Source organism: Hyperoodon ampullatus (genome assembly GCF_949752795.1).
Source record: "Hyperoodon ampullatus genome assembly, chromosome: 1".
Lineage (NCBI taxonomy): Eukaryota > Metazoa > Chordata > Mammalia > Artiodactyla > Ziphiidae > Hyperoodon > Hyperoodon ampullatus.
The window spans coordinates 81,722,941-81,740,477 of NC_136914.1; the positions used below are offsets into that span (position 1 = coordinate 81,722,941).

The window sequence follows — 17,537 nt, forward strand, 5'->3', positions numbered from 1 at the left end:
TAGTTAGGTCAGCAAATCCTTTCATCCCAAATCTTTTCATCATGGGTAGCATTTATCTCTGGCGCCAAGAAAAGGCAAAACAGGGTCTGAGCCATACATGTGTGGAGAAGGAAGTTTCTGAAATACCAGATTCTAATGGACATTAAAATTGCAACTTTAGGGCTTCCCTGGTGGCGCAGTGGTTGAGAGTCCACCTGCCGATGCAGGGGACGTGGGTTCGTGCCCTGGTCCGGGAGGATCCCACATGCCGCGGAGCGGCTGGACCCCTGAGGCTGGGACCGTGAGCCATGGTCGCTAAGCCTGCGCGTCCGGAGCCTGTGCTCCGCAACGGGAGAGGCCACAACAGTGAGAGGCCCGCGTATCGCAAAAAAAAAAAAAAAAAAAAAAAAAAAATTGCAACTTTATTTTAATGACTTTCCTTCAGAATCCTTTGTAATGTTATTTAAGTGGCCTTAAGACTATTACTAAGCATGTGGTGGTAAAGGGAAAGTTGTTAGCCACACACATCACTTTCTTGTGAAAGAGCCTAACCTGTAAGAGAAGAATGTTGGTCAGTTTTCAAATGGGGCAGTAGTTATTTTTCCTTAAGGGAGATTGTCTAGTTTACATATAAATACTCCCTGAGAATTTATCGTTTTCTGCGGACAATGTTCTGGTTGTGTGAGGTGTTCTAACGTGGAGTAGTGGCGAAAAAAGGCAATTTGGAACCACTCAGAGCTGACGCAGAGTCCAGTATGGGGTCTTTGGGAATTAAGTGAGCTCTCTGGGTCTCAGTTTCCTTAACTGTAAAATGGGGCTAATCGAGGCCTCTTTACCAGATTGTTCTGAGTATTAAATGAAATGATACAGGCCTGATGTTTAAGTCAGTGCCTACCACGTGAGGGCTCAATCAAAAAATGTTGCTTGTTGTCAGGGTCATATCATCACTGACATTACTGATTAGAATTTCCATAAAACCTCAGAAGCCTGAAGAAGGTGGTTAAGCCATGTAAGAGGGGGGAGTGAGCATGGAAAGTGTTAACTCTACCTCGTAACTGTTACCTAGAGTGTTCTCATGTCTCTTTTTTTCTCTTAATAGGAATGAATTCTTCCAAAACCAAACTAGAACTCCAGAAGCACCTGACAACATTAACTAATCAGGAGCAAGCAACTATTTTTGAGGAGGTTCAGGTACAGTACTGGTTTTAAATTTCCAGAAGGAAGAAAGGAGGCAGCTTCTCTGTGAAATTTTATTTATAAAATATAGCAAAGCAAACCTGTCAGATCCTCAAGGAAGTGGGCCTGAGTTCCTCTAGGTTTAAGCTTTAACAGCCTCGGGACAGGGGCCAGGTCAGAATTGCAGATTCCTATCAGGGCTTGGTTTTTCATGTGAAAACTACTAAACCAGGGGAACTCTCCCTTAAGGAACGAGAGAAAGGAAATAATAAAGTGGAGAGAGCCTCAGCCTGGGAGACAGGGGACCTGGATTTTGGTCCCTGAGCACTGCTCTCCCTGGGAGACCTCTGCTAGCTCCTTCCCGCTTGGGATTTCAGCCCTAAGTGTGAGAGTCTTAAGGATATAACATTTTGTACATGAAATTGAACATAACTTTTCTTCCTCGCTCTTTTTTTTCAGTTTTGAAAATAAATTTAGGTGTGACCTACTGTATGGTATATCAAACCTAAACATAAAAACAAAATACAGAAGAAAACCCAAGCTCATCGGTTTTCTGCATTAAGCCCGGAACCGCACTGTCGTCCTTGCGTTTAGGTGCACTTATCTCGGGAAACCACAGTGTGTGTGCTGGCATGCCTATAGTCTGTTCATTATGAATCTTTAATGAGCTCATCAAAAATTTCATGTCTGCTTTAGCCGAGGGGCATTTTCTGTGGTTTTGTGGCACTTTCCTAGGGAGGAGAGTACATCAGAACAAAGCATAAGTCTCTAGTGGGGAGGAGAGTGCCAGGGGTTCTGCACATAGAGAAGTCTTTAAACAAAACAAGACGGCCAGCAAGTCTAGACTGTAGGTTCTCTCTCCCTCTTCACTGAGGGAAAGGCTACAGACAGTGCCCGTGATCTGTTTTCTGTTAGAGTGAAAAATTAAAGAATTGTCTTTGTCTTTTTAATCACATGTTCGAGTTGTCCTTCCCTTAATCTTCTGCAGTAGGATTGGCATATGTTTGTTTGAAGGAGAGCATAGGAAGAGTTTTTTAATTTCATAAATAGCTTAGAATGTAACAATTTCCAGTTGCCTTTCAGTTTTCTTATTTTCTTTTGAATTGACTTGAGACACATTACTTTGTTTTTTCTTAAACGATCTTTAATGTTCTGAGTACACAGTACTCTCAGACAAATTTAATGTGATTTGTACTTGGAATTCATAAATGGATGGACAATTTGCTTCTGATTGTTAATGCCTTTGTGATGGGAGCTGGGTCCCTTTTCTTTTTCTTTTTTTAAATTTATTTTAATTTATTTTTGGCTGTGTTGGGTCTTCGTTGCTGCGTGCAGGCTTTCTGTAGTTGCGGCGAGCGGGGGCTACTCTTTGTAGCAGTGCGTCGGCTTCTCATTGCAGTGGCTTCTCTTGTTGCAGAGCATGGGCTCTAGGCGCGTGGGCTTCAGTAGTTGTGGCACACGGGTTCAGTAATTGTGGCTCACGGGCTCTAGAGCGCAGGCTCAGTAGTTGTGGCACAGGGGCTTAGTTGCTCCGCAGCATGTGGGATCTTCCTGGACCAGGGCTCGAACCCGTGTCCCGTGCATTGGCAGGTGGATTCTTAACCACTGCGCCACCAGGGAAGCCCAGAGCTGGGTCGTTTTTCATCTGATGCTAGCCCGCTTTGCTGTTTTAGTGCCATCAAGTCACTTTGGGGAATATCTTTCTAGCAAGCATAGAAGATGCACCTTCCTCCCCTAATGTGAGTTTGTTTTCTTTTTCATTTAGATAGCACTGTGTAGCTTTCCCCAAACAGTGTGGTGAATCAGGATAGGTAATACCCCAGATACCCTTCTGCAGCAATGACTATGTTCCTGATGGATGTGATTTTGAGATTCTCTTTGATCCATGTGAGTGTGAGACACTCAATATATAAAATGGCAAAGAGACTTTAGAGAAAATCAGTGACAAAAGTTTGCTTTAAGAAAATGGATTCAGTTAATATCCTGGGATCCCTGTGTGGTGTTGTAGAAGGCTCTGTAATTTTTTGATTAGTTTAAAGACCAAAGGGAAGTCATTGTTCATTGGCTTTGAAAAGCCAGCTCGTACTTTGTCCTCCATCATTGTAGGTGTGGCTCTTTTTTGAATAATACAAATTTAACATGGATCTCTTCTTCTGATGGCTTATTGGTAGTCTTATTAAATTATTTCCTCAATGACCATTCTTGTTTTTTATAAAATATTTTATAAACCAAGTCACTAGTTTCTTTTTAGGTAGTAGTACCTGCTAATGCATTTGAAAATCATGCATTTCAAACAGATCATAAGGAAAAAGGTGGCTTTGCAGTGTCATGATACCTCTTTTAAATAGAATGGTTAATATTTTCCTTTGTATGGTTTTTTTCCTGGAGAATGATTTGTTTCTGAGGAAATTCTCCAAGGGCAAATTTTTATAAAACAAATGTAATTACTATTGAAATTATAGTACATGATTGCTTAAATAGTTATTAAAACATACATATTCTGTGTTTTTGTAAATAAATGTTTCATGCAAAAAAAAAAAAAAAAGTGCAACCCAAACAGAACCATAAAGAAAAAGAAATCATTACTTACTGTGCAGATGATGCTGGGGAATTATCACTGCTGCAAATAAGCCGGCTTTGACTTTGAGCTCTGTGAGGAGAACTTGATGCCAGATGGGCGTGTGGGTGTGTAACCCTTCTAAGAGGACTCAAGACACTGCAGAGACACTTTTTAATTTAGGACCTTTTTGAAGTGTACATTTTCCAAACATGTCTTAAGTGGGCGAATGAGAAGGTGACGCTCGGGTGGGGTCTGGCTCTGTCCAGGTGCTGTCCCCTGCTGGCTGAGTGTGCTGAGTTTACATTGGTCGTCCTCAGGGAGAAGTTGCTTTCAGTCTGAGCTGGGCTAGTAAAGAAACTGTCTCAAAATCGAATTCTCTTCATCTGAATGAGTGTATTTCAGGGAATGACTTAATTAATACTCAGTAGGTAAATCAAGTAGATTTATAGTCAGTAGATGTCGATAACAGATTAAATAATGTGACTTTTCACAAGTTAAAGATAAGTGGTTGGAGGAATTTTTTTTCACTTTGTACAGAATATAGAGCAGCTTAATTGGATTTTTCCATGGTTTTAAAATTATTTCTTACAAGATTTCATTATACTTTTTTTAAAAGATGTCAGGCTGTAGTCCAGGTGAGCACTGCCATTTTCAGTAGACTCCTCAGAAGACCATAGACTTTCTCAGCATTCTGGTATTCATTAGGCAGTGTTAGAAATGGATTTCAGATTGCTTTTACAACCAATTTATAGGCCCACCCTCATAGAAATGAGGTTAAGAAACACGTAACAACATTGGCTTTGTTGCTTTTAACAGGCAATCGTTTTATATTGTTCTTTTTTAAAAAAATGAAATATAACTATAGAAAAGCACACAAAGTGGTATATAGTTCAATGAAATAAAAAAATTTTTTGGAGATAGAGTTGATTTATAATATTACATAAGTTTCAGGTGTGCAACGTAGTGATTCACAATTTTTAAAGGTTATACTCTATAGTTATTATAAAATATTGGCTGTATGTCGGTGAATTTTTATAAGATGAATACAACTGTGCAGCAGCACGCAGATTAGGAAATAGAGCGTTTCCAGTCCCTCCGAACCCCACCTTGGTCCTGCCCCAGGTGACCACCATCCTGACTCCTGACTCCGTAGGTTAACTTTGAGTAATAAGCAAGTTAATTTTTGACTGCAAAGGGATATTATCCAACTTCATGCCCCATTTTTTTTTTTTTTTTTTTTTTTTTGCGGTACGCGGGCCTCTCACTGTTGTGGCCTCTCCCGTTGCGGAGCACAGGCTCTGGGCGCACAGGCTCAGCAGCCGTGGCTCACGGGCCCAGCCGCTCCGTGGCATGTGGGATCTTCCCGGACCGGGGCACGAACCCGTGTCCCCTGCATCGGCAGGCGGACTCTCAACCACTGTGCCACCCAGGAAGCCCCATTCCCCATTATTTTCCTCAGACCTGTCTCTCTGACTCATGAATGTTTATGAAGTTAAATCACCTTCAGGAAATAATGATTTGTCCCTTTGCAGGATGGTGAAGTTCCCTGGGAGGCACTCAGGAGATGACCCCTTGCTAATCGTTTTCACTCAATAGCAGGGTAGCCCCTAGTCATGTTTCAGTTATTTTAAGAAAGGGTTTATTTCTTGACCTTGTATGATACCGCAGACATGGTCTTCTCAGCCTCACTGACTTTCCCCTGTGATGTTTAACGAGCTCCTTGATGCAGTGTCTGGGCAGCAGCTGTGGTAGTACATTGTGCTCAGTTTAGTCTCATTTTCTGTCCATTCAAGTAGTTTCTTTCATGTATATGTTGAGGAAAAGAGAATATTAGTAATGCTACTCTCCTGTTACTGCATTCTTAGCCTTTTTTGATATGTTGAAATAAGTGATTGCGAAGAATCTCTCCAACAAAAATACAAATTTTCTTGTGAGAGCAGCCCAAAGGTTTGATTGAAGAATAGGAGAAGAAAGAATGGGTCAGCTCTTGGGTGCCTGCTCAGAGGCTTCGTAATTCCTTCCTGCTTCTCTTTCCTGGACTTTAAAAAATATATATATAAAAAATATATATATACTTTATTTTTTAGAGTAGTTTTAGTTTTACAGAAAAAGTGGGTGGAAGTACAGAGAGTTCCCATAAAACTTCTCATGCCCCTCCCCCAAGCCAGTTTCCCCTATTAATATCTTGTCTTAGTGTGGTACCTTTATGACAATTGATCAGCCAATATTGATACATCTTTAGTGGTTAAAGTCTGTAGTTTACATTAGGGTTAACTCTTGGTGTGATACATTCTGTGGGTTCTGACACATGTTTGATGGCATGTATCCACCATTATAGTATCATACAGAATTGTTTCACTGCCTTAAAGATCCTCTATGCTCCACCTTTTCACTAATCCCCTAACCCCCCACCTCTGTTCCAAACCCCAGGCAACCACTGATCTTTTACTGTCTCCATAGTTTGTCTTTTCCAGAATGTCACATAATTGGAATCATACTGTTTGTGTAGCCTTTTCAGTTGGGCTTCTTTCCCTTAACAATATGCATTTAAGGTTCCTCCATGTCTTTTTATGGTTTGATAGCTCTTTTTAGTGCTGAGTAATATTCCATTGGATGTACCACAGTTTATCCATTCACCTGTTTAAAGACATCTGGTTGCTTCTAAATTTTAGCAATTATGAATAAAGCTGCTATACACATTCTTGTGCAGGCTTTTGTATGGGCATAAATTTTCAATGCATTCAAGTGAATTCTAAGCAGTACGATTGTTGGATCACATGGTGGGAACATGGTTAGTTTTGTACGAAGCTGCCAAACTGGCTCCCAAAGTGCTGTAACCATATCATGTTCCCACCAGCAATGAGTGAGAGTTCCTGTTGCCTCTGGGGGCTTTTAGACTCACAGTATATCTGTAACCGTCCCGAGGTCAGCAGAATTAAGTTGGGATTGTGGTACATGACTACCACTTTCCTCTTTTGAATATCTGATGGAAAGTTTCTCTGGAACAACCCACGTGTTGCATAAAACATGTAAAAATTTATAACATCAAGGTTCATGGCTTGGCATCCAGATTGAGAGCATCTATTCTGACCTTTAAAATATTTAATCCTTAAATCTGAAATTTGAAAGAACAGGAAGTCCTCATTGAAAACAACCTCTTCTAATCATTTACTATCGTTTCCTTGGGTAACAGGAACAACTTATTTAAAATGATCTTTGTCTTTAAGAGAGGAATGTTAGAATGCTTCTAGTCTGTGACATGAGGGGTAAAATTGTTCCTTAGTCAGCTAGGCTGCCAAGAACAGCATTGACCCAGACTCGGATGTTGTGTAATTGATCCATTTATTAGACACCCTGACTTTGATTTAAAGGGCAGGCTAGAGGTTTGGGGTAGGGAGGGAGGGAGGAGCAGGGCAATGGATAACTGTCATTGTAAAAGAAAATATTTTTCTAAAGTTTATAGACCAGAAACTTTGTTTATCTCCAGAGTAATTCAGTTTTGTTTTCTTCATATTCAGGGAAAATAATTGAATACATTAAATTAGATGGTCTTCTAAACATGAACTCTGGTATTTCAAATCCAAAGAATTTGGGGCTGGAAAAGACCTTGGAGTGTATTTTGTGCATAATCTTCATTTGAACAGACAGAGAAGCTAAGCTTAAATGACAAGCCTTTGGTCTCACTTCTGGGCAGCACCTTGAACTTACATGACCTGATTTCTAGTCCAGTGTGCTTTGCCACTACCTTGCCTGAAAAAGAAAAGGCATACAAATAATTTTTTAACAACCAGAGGAAAAAAATTGAGTCCATGCCATGAAATTTTGTGTGCAAGTGTATGCCTTGTGGGGCTTCCAGGAAGTGCTTCATGATGAACATGTTTGACATGTGGAAGGAACCATGGCCCTGGATCCAGTTGGTGGTTTCCTTTCCAGTTCCCTGACCATAAGAGTTTATAAACAAGTAACCATTGTAGCTCTTGACCTCTGGGTGTTTACACAGATTTTTGTCCTTTTCTTATGTTTTTAAGACTGTTTATTAAATATTTTGACTATGCCTCTATCTGATGTGAAATGTTTATTTTAGGTATAAGGACATCAGAGGTCAGAGGCTAAATCTGGCCCACTGGCTTCGTTATCTGTTTCTTTTTAAAAATTATCTCCAGTTGTAGGATCATTGGTGCCCCCTAGTGAGGTGATTGGGTAAAAGCACTAGTTGATGAATGGAAGCTGGTAGCATTTTCAAAGGGATGGGTTAGCAGTTTTGGTGACAATTAAAAATTAATGTAATATATTCTTTTTTTTTCATTAAGAAATTGAGGCCAAGAAATGAGCAGCGAGAGAATGAATTGATTGTTTCTTTCCTGAGATGTTTATATGAAGAGAAACAAAAAGTTCACGTCCATATTGGGGAGGTAAAGCAGGTATGGCATTTTTCTCTCTTCTTAAAATTTTACCAGGATACTGTGTAAAACAGAGTCTTGAGGATTTTCTGAAGCTCTGAAACTTCTTTTTCTCCCTGAATTTTATTTTCATTTGTTACACATGTAGGGGAAATTGAGGAATATTTAGATTGTGCTTAGAAAAGGTGAGGAGAGTTTCTGTCTGCGTTGTAGTGGGAGCAGAGTAGTTGCCGATGAGGGGACTGGTGTAGAGCATCGAGAGTGGAGTTTACGAGTGGATGCTAGCAAGGAAAGCTCCTTGACCTGCAGGGAGCCAGTCCCCCTCACCTCACCTTTCTCCTTGATTAAATGGGACTGACATTGTACAGCTGCCTTCAGAATTACATAGAGTGCCCAGAAGCTCTTTGTAATAAAAATGCAATGTGAATATAAGATAGCACTACTGATAAATCACATACAGTGTTAGCCTGGTTTACGTGCTATTCAGATATGGAGCTTCCGTTAATTCCACTTCATATGCTGGAGGTGCAGAGTTGGCCTCCTATCCTCTCTTTCCACAGCTCTGTTCAGCTTTTCTGTGTGAGGGGTGCTATCTCAGAGGCTGGGGCCGCCTGCAGGGCTCTGTCTTTGAAGAGCTTTGAGTTTGGGATTCAGGACCATTTTCCTATTTCTTTTGGACTCTCTGTAAGTCAATTTATAATAACCATTATAGCTTCTAAACATGTATTTTATATTTGTTTAAGTTACTGATAGGCCAGAAAGCCTAGAGAAAAATCAGTGAAGGATGTTCAAAAAGTCTTTAATTTCCAGAAATATATTGCCTTTTTTTTTTTTTTTTTTTTTAAAGAATACTTCCTGAGTGCTTTATTCTCAAGGTGTTTTAATGCTCAGTTGTGTGCTCTCCTCTTGCTATTTTCCCTGTAAACAGCCTCTGCTTTTCTGGTAATGTAACCATGATGCAGTTTTACTTGGATGCACACACAGCAGCTCTCTCCATTTGCTTTCTGCTTTCCAGCTGGCTTTGGCAATTATGTGCCTTTCCTGAACTCCTGGTCACATACAGTGGCCAACATTGTTTTTAATTTCATCGGCCAACTCTAGGGCCCCTTAGCTGTGACCCTAATATCAGTACACTGTGTTTTTGGCCTTTGTGTGTTGACCTTCTTCCCTTCTCAGCCGGTACCCTTAAGAGAGTGGGCAAGTTCTGTTATCCTCCTGTTCACTTTTGGATGGGCCACCCAGTCTAAGTTTTCAGTTAATTCCCTAGTTCACTTTTCAACATATTTCTTTTCTCATTTTCTTTCCTTTTTTCTCTTGTGCCACTGATAGTTATTCTATGTGTGATTTTCTCTTTCCTGAGTCACTCTAACTTGTTCCAACAGGAAATTGATAATTCTGAAATAATTTATAATGGCTAGAAAGGAGAATGAAGTGTTTATGGTGGATGGAAAGTTTTGCCCTAAGTGCAATCTCATTTTTGTGGAACAGGGTAGTATCTTTATGATTTGGGCATAGACTAGTACAGTAAAGAAATATATTAATGTTTCTTTTTTTTCCCCCCCCATTTGAAAACAGAATTTAATGTAAAGAAGACCAAGTCTCACAAAGTGGAACTGGTGTCTGGGCAGTAGTTGGGTGTCCCCTAGGCTGGACACCCTCTTGGGCTCCGAGTTCGGCTTTTCAGAGCCGCAGCTGCTTTATAATCGATCAGATGAACTTTTGAGAGTTCACCAATAGATTCCTGCTCTCACTTTCTGCTACCAGATAATTTAACCACATAGATTTCATTATCTTCTTATTGCTCCTAAAAATTCCTGTAACCTTTGAAAATGTGTTTTGACTTGACCTAGAGAGAGGTAGAATTGTGGTCTGTGTCCACCAGCCTTCAAAAGTAGATGGAAGGGCTTCCCTGGTGGCGCAGTGGTTGAGAGTCTGCCTGCCGATGCAGGGGACACGGGTTCGTGCCCCGGTCCGGGAAGATCCCACATGTCGCGGAGCGGCTGGGCCTGTGAGCCATGGCCGCTGGGCCTGTGTGTCCGGAGCCTGTGCTCCGCAACGTGAGAGGCCACGTCAGTGAGAGGCCTGCATACCGCAAAAAGTAAAAAAAAAAGAAAAAAAAAAGTAGATGGAAGACAGTGATCACAGTCTCAGGGATGTACTTCTCAGAGTTGTGGTGATGCCACACTGTACATGCTTTTCAGACTGAAGTGTTAGTGTTGGATACCTGTCGGAGGAATCGTTCCATAAAGTAGAAAACAAACTGAATGAATCCTTTGATCTTATGGGAAAGGATTCAGTTTGAGCAAGGACCTATAAATTAATAACGTTTAGAGAGTATCATATTTGAATCAATGGGCATATCATTTTTGTTTGTATTCACTGAGCTGGTACAAAAATTAATAATATTAAATCAACTGCCACTGATTGAATGTTTCCCATGTATTAGGTATAGTTTTAATTCTCTACATGAATTATTCCATTTTTTTCTACAACAACTTTTTTGAGATAGGTGGTATAATACCTATGTTAGAGACAAGGACATGAGGGACAGAGGTCAAGTCGTTTGCTAGACAGTGTGGAGCCCACATGTCTGAGGTCCAAGGACATTATCTTAAGCTCCTAAAGGGCATAATGATTAACTAACAAAATCTAATGTTATGTAACCACTCATCGATTTGTCTGGGTCTGTTATCCAGTAGATAAGTTTTTCTTTCTTTTTTTTTCTTTCTGACATTTTATTACAAAAAATTTCAAACATACAGAAAAGTTGAAAGAATCACAGTGAACACTCACATACCCACCATCTGGGTGAAACCATTTTAAACGTTTTGTTATGTTTGCTTTCCCATATAGCTATCCATCTATTACTCCACCTTATTTTTGGTGCTTTTCAAAGTAAGTTTCTGATACTAGTACTCTTGATCCCTAAACACTCCAGTATGCATATCATTAATTAGAATTTGGTATTTATTTACAAGTTTTTGGAGATAACATTTACATATAGTAAGTTGCACAAATCTTGAGTGTACCATTTGTTGAGTTTTGAGGATTTCGTATATTTAGGTACCCCAGACCCGTATCAAGGTATAGAACATCTCCATCATGCCAGAAAGTACCCCCATACCCAGTCAGTCCTCACTCCCTCCCTCCCCCAGGCAACCATTGTTTTGATTTTTTTTCTACCACAGATTAGTTTTGCCTGTTTTAGAACTTTCTATAAATGGAATCATACAGTATGTTCTCTTTTAGTTCTGGCTTCTTTCGCTTAGCATAATGTTTTTGATATTGTTTTTGATATTTGTCCTTGTTGCTTCATAAATCAGTAATTATGTTCCTTTTTATTCCATTGTGTCAATAGCACAGTTTGTTTCTCCATTCTCCTTTTGATGGGCACCTTAGCTATTTCTAGGTGCTGGTTATTCTGAATAAGGCTGATGGTGGATACATTGTGCCACTACTGGATGGTGGGTTCTGAACTGAGAACTTCATTGTAGCTTCAGAATTTAAAACTGGGCTCCAAACGTTCATGCTTAGAGTTTACCCATCTGTCTTGGGATGGGCAATGTGAGGACTGCAGTACAAATTCACTCTAGAGCCCCAAACTAGAAACTTATCCAAGAACCAGCATCATCTTCAAAGGAGAAACTTCTAGATGCTTAGTTTAAAATAAACAAGGAATGTGTTATTTTCTAAATGCAAATTATTTTCTAAACGTGAATTATTTTCTAAATGTGAATTATTTTCAGACTGCATTTGAATTACGGTGATAGACATAGAAAAGAACCTTTTTAGATGGTAGAGGAGAGCAGAAGCAGCATTGAATTAAGTATATAGAGATTCTTAGAGCCTGGTTTATAAAAAGAAGAACACAAGTGCAGTTTTTGTTCTTTCTATGTAGGATCTACTACGTTCTACTGGTCTTTTAGCCAGTATTTTCTGTATATATCAGAACAATTCAAAATGCTTCTGTTTTATGAAAACTTTGGTTATGAGTTTGAAAGCAGGTCTACAGTTTCTTAACTTCGTGAGTGAACTGGTATTGAGTCATATGCAGGCCCCTGAGGGTTCTTTGTGGGTAATTCCCTTTGCTCTAGAGGCTGACTCCAGTCTGAATAGGCTCTTACTCTTGGTAAATGATTGCACAGGACCAAATTGCAACTAGTAAGGCATCCACCCATGCTACATAACTTAGTCAGTATTTGTTGAGTGACTGCCAGAGCCTGTGCTCATCTCTGTTCTTCTCAACACCTGCACAATGTTAACTTGGCCAAAGCTGGAGGTGGTATGAAGGCATTTATTGTATTAATCTGCACATTTTTCTATATGCTTGACATATGTAACAACAACAAAGAATAGTTGGTGTTTAGAGTAATGGAGGATGTGGTTGAGTATTTTTCTAACAAAATCATCATCTAGCAGGAAGCATTCAGGTAAGAATCCATAGAAGAAACAATTTAATCTAGAGTAGAGGTTTTTTTGTATTTTTTTTAAAGCATACCTCTTTGTTAATAAGTAACATTAAACTTCATTTTGTGATTGGCAAACAAACTTTTATGTTGTCAGTTTCATGTTCCCATCATTTAAGGGAGAGACTTGGTTGCAGAGGAGAATGAATGGGATGATGGAAGCAATAGGTGGGAGAGAGGAAAAAGACAGGATTCTATAGAAGGGGATGAAGGGATTGGTGTAGGCAGAGAGGATGGATTCTTCAGTTGATTAGATTTATTTTGTCTCACCCTCTGAAATGCGCCCAAAAGTAAGTTGTTACTTTACTTTGAAAAGCTAATCATAGCTATCTTTGTACCAGAAGCTGTGCCCAATGTTTTACATGCTTTACCTGTTTTAATCTCACAACATAGCACTATGTTTAGATCGTGAGGTTGCTCTCAGTTTACAGAAGATGAAATTGTGGCTCAGAGAAAGTAAGTAACTTGTTCAAGGCCACAGCTAGTGAATGACATGTCTCTGATCCAGCCGCAGAGCCCAAGCTCTAAACTGCTTTGTTAACTGATTAGTCTCTAAGCACTTTTCCTTATTTTGTTTGGAGTAGGCAAAGCAACTCTTTGAGGCAAAATTATTTCCTGGACTTGCAGTCATGTCACCAAGGAGCAGATGAGAAGAGGTCACAGAAAAAATGACCTGAGGTCAAAATGATGCATTCTAGAGATTTTTCAGTCCTTTAAAAAGGAAGGAAAGAAGGAGGGAAGGAAGATCTAAGTGACTTAATTTTCCATTGTTTCACTTTTTAGACATCACAGATTGCAGCGGAGAATATTGGAAGTGAATTACCATCTAGTGCCACTCGATTTAGGCTAGATATGCTGAAAAACAAAGCGAAGAGATCTTTAACGGAGTCTTTAGAAAGTATTTTGTCCCGGGTAAGTGGCATAATTCCTCCTAGTTTAAGTTAGATCACTTTTTTTTGAGAGAGCATGAAATTCAGTTCTTTGCCTTCATTCCATCAGTGTTCATCATAAAGTTTAGAAGGGTGAAACCTTTTTTGGTGTCTTCTCAGTGCTAGAAAAAGGTTATCTACACTGAAAATTCAGTTTTTAACTTGGTCCGGGTTAAAAAATGTTCTCTACTCTTTTGTATTCAATGGAATTTTTGTCTCCCAAAAGAATGTTATTTGTTGTCCAGTCCCTGTAAAGAGCATGGATTAGATACGCCAAGGTGTGGGTTTCATTCTCCCTAGTGTCACTAGGTACAGTTTAAAAACTGTTATCATGGGACTTCCCTGGTGGCGCAGTGGTTAAGAATCTGCCTGCCAGTGCATGGGACATGGGTTCAAGCCCTGGTCCGGGAAGATCCCACATGCCGGGGAGCAACTAAGCCAGTGCGCCACAACTACTGAGCCTGCGCTCTAGAGCCTGTGAGCCACAGCTACTGAAGCCCGCGCACCTAGAGCCCGTGCTCTGCAGTGAGAGAAGCCACTGCAATGAGAAACCTGAGCACCGCAACGAAGAGTAGCCCCCGCTCGCGGCAACTAGAGAAAGCCCGTGTGCAGCAACGAAGACCCAACGCAGCCGAAAATAAAATACATAAATAAATAAATAAAAATTCTGATTACATCATAAAAATTGTTATCGTTAGCTGCTTTTGTTATGTGTCTGAAACTGTTTATAGCAGGATCCGCAAACTGTGGCCCTTGGGTCAAATACCATTCACCTCCTGTTTTTGTAAATAGAGTTTTATTGAAACACAGCCACATCAATTCATTCACCTATTGTCTAAGGCTGCTTTTCTGCAGAGTTGAGTACTTGCCACGGATACCATATGGTCCACAAAGCATAAGAGATTTATTATCTGGTCCTTTACGGAAAAAGTTTGTGGCCTGCAGCTCTATAGGAAGAACAGAGTATACGTATGTACCAATCTGGGAGTTCTTTAAGAAATTACTACCAACACCTGCTCCCCCCGCCATGCCAACCCCAGCATGAGTGTAAATATCTTGATGGCACTTCTAAGAAATAAAAGTTCTGTTTTCTTTCAAAGTTTCACACCTTTCTGGAGCTTGCAGTATCTTCTTATAGTTATCTTTTATTTCATGAACCACTCCATTTGAAACATTATTTTTTGTTATAAATTTTATTTTGTATGAAGCTGTTTCTGAGAATTTCACAGCAGCCTTATAGATAATTAAAAGCAGTTCATTTACAAAACCAGAATTGGGGTGGGGCTGTCTTTGAGAACACCCAGACCGAGAGATTGTGGTTTATGTGTCATAGGCTGGCAGGTCATGACACCGTGTGACTCAGAGTGGGGGGGGACTCTGTTGTTGAGTGTGCGCACTTCAGTGCTTGCTTTTCTTCTAGACACGTTGTCTCTTCTGCCCATCATCCCTGCCAAATGACTAACCCACAAGGTGCTTTGGAACATTTAGTTTGGTTAAAAAAAAAAAAAAAAAGACAGAAATATTGATTGTTTTCATGCACATATATGCTCAGCAGGGTTTCCCAGTAGATGCATTTTTCCTGAACTTATTTAAATAGACCAGGTTGCTTCTAGCAGATGCCTTTGCAAAAGCCTCAGGGGTCATAATTCGACTGCTTTTCTTTCCATAGGGTAATAAAGCCAGAGGCCTCCAGGAGCACTCCGCCAGTCTGGATCTGGACAGCTCTGTGTCTAGCACATTAAGTAACACCAGCAAAGTAAGCACATTTTTTTTATATGACACCCTGAAGAAACCAGCAAATGGGTCTTGCTCATCTCTGATATACCGGGCCTATCAAAAGAAACAAAAGAAGCCTCATAGCTCCAATCATGAAAAATTTGGTGCTTTCGGACTTCATAATGCAGGTGCAGGGCTGGTTGTGCAGTTCTACTCTAGCCAGAAAGTTGTACATACCAAAACAGAGGGCTATTCCATAAGCAAAGAGGTAAAAGCACGATTTCAGGCCACTGAGATCTAATTAATCACAAGTGATCAATGGATTTCTTTCTTTAGTAGGTTTTCCAATGAAATCTAAATGAAATATTAAAAATAATTTAAATTAGGAAAACCTCAAATGTGGGTTTACGAATTATGAGAAGTATGCAACTTAAATTCCTGAAACTTACTCTGTCCTCTGCCTGACTTTATGATTATAATGAAACATCACTATTTTTATAAATAAGCCTTATCCCTCGCGTCTGCCACCAAGCACAGCTTTGTGATAGTGAGCAAGCCAGCAGTTCTCTTTGGTAGCAGACCTGTGTCTGTGTCCTTGTTTTAATTTCTTGCTTTCTAAACATATAAGCGTACTTAAACCTAGTTAGTTCAACTTTTTAACCACCAGAAAAGTGGATTTCGGGTTTTGTGCTGGGGATGTCAGAGTGCCCTGGGATGGAAAGAGGGGGAGTTGTTGTGGAGGCCAGCTCCTTACCACAGGAATCAAAGTTCTTCTGCGCTTCCTCCTGGGCATGTGGCTTTCAAAGTTTTCAGACCATAACCAACAGTAATTTACACATTTAACATTGCAAACTAGTTCAGAAACACACATACCTACATGCTCACAGATAAAATGAAAATAAGATTTCACAAAATGATACTTACTGTAAACATGTGATACATACTGGTATTTGCTATTGCTTTAAAAAGTTGTGGCAGACCATGGAGTTGATATCACTGCCTACCAATGTGTTACAGCCTATAGTTTGAGAAACACTGCCTCAGTTGAGTGCTTTCTCAATTTCTAAGGTGCATCTTTAATGGGATCTGGTTAAAATGCAGATTCTGATTCAGTAGGCCTGGGGTGATACCTGAAATGGCCAATTTCTTTTTTTTTTTTTTTTTTGCGGTATGTGGGCCTCTCACTGTTGTGGCCTCTCCCGTTGCGGAGCACAGGCTCCGGACGCACAGGCCCAGCGGCCATGGCTCACGGGCCTAGCCGCTCCGCGGCATGTGGGATCTTCCCAGACCGGGGCACGAACCCGTTTCCCCTGCATCGGCAGGCGGACGCTCAACCACTGCGCCACCAGGGAAGCCCTGAAATGGCCAATTTCTGACAAGCTCCAAGGTGATGTTGATGCTGCTGGTCTGTGGACCCACTTAAGGGAGCAAGTCCCTAGACCCCAGTCTTCTGAATATGATTTTTTTGTTGTTGGAGGGGGGAGTCCATGCTGTGTGGCTTGCGGGATCTTAGTTCCCTGACCAGGGATTGAACCCACGCCCTAGGCAGTGGAAGTGTGGAGTCCTAACCACTGGACCACCAGGGAATGCCCTGAATATGATTTTCTAAGTTAGAATCTAGTGGAATGTAGGGTCATCTGCCCTCCATCTCCTCCATACTGATTCTACCCGCAATTCATTTGAAGTTTGGAAATGTTTTGGTTTTTTTTAATCTGCCGGATACAGATGAAAAAGACAGAGCTTCTACCCTGCAGGAAGGAACTCATCTGGTAGGAGAGGCGACAGATATACCAGCATCGAGTAGAGTAGCTGTGAGCCTGAGTTCAAATAAGAGCCATGGTAGCTTAGCTGTCACAGGAGCAAGAGGAAGGGGAGCTATTTTTGGTCAGTGGAACCAGAGAAAGCTTGGAGAGGGGAGCAGTAGTGCTTTTGATAAATCATGGAGGAAGTATAGGAATTGCATCTGTGGAAGTGGACAGGGAAGAGGGCGTTCCAGATTAGTTCCAATAAAGGTGTTGTGAAGAAATTCATGTCACTCAAGTGACTTTTCCAGTAAGTCTTATTGCTTGTTTTTTTATTCTTCTTCAAATCACAGATCTAGGAATATATACATGGTTTGAATTTCTAGGGTAATTCTAAGGGAAATGCAGCTTTTCAGAACCTATTTGTGTGTATTGTGTGTGTGACTATATGCACTTCTTTTTTTTTTTTTCGCGGTACGCGGGCCTCTCACTGTTGTGGCCTCTCCCGTTGCGGAGCAAAGGCACTGGACGCGCAGGCTCAGCGGCCATGGCTCACGAGCCTAGCCGCT

General features: G+C 40.6%; 1 protein-coding gene across 6 annotated transcripts in view; it reads left to right on the forward strand.

Annotated features, from left to right (window-relative positions):
- TBC1D1 (TBC1 domain family member 1) overlaps positions 1–17,537 on the forward strand; it is a gene marked incomplete at its 5' end in the record, with an annotated part of 204,786 nt that overhangs the window by 108,623 nt on the left and 78,626 nt on the right. For 5 of the 6 annotated variants that reach the window (XM_079701164.1, XM_079701165.1, XM_079701168.1 and 2 more), the window contains 4 exons: positions 1,079–1,170; positions 8,026–8,136; positions 13,365–13,493; positions 15,180–15,266. In XM_079701164.1, coding sequence (XP_079557290.1) covers positions 1,079–1,170; positions 8,026–8,136; positions 13,365–13,493; positions 15,180–15,266 — 419 coding nt within the window. The remainder of the gene's footprint in view (positions 1–1,078; positions 1,171–8,025; positions 8,137–13,364; positions 13,494–15,179; positions 15,267–17,537) is intronic. The other variant, XM_079701166.1, reaches the window with a different exon arrangement.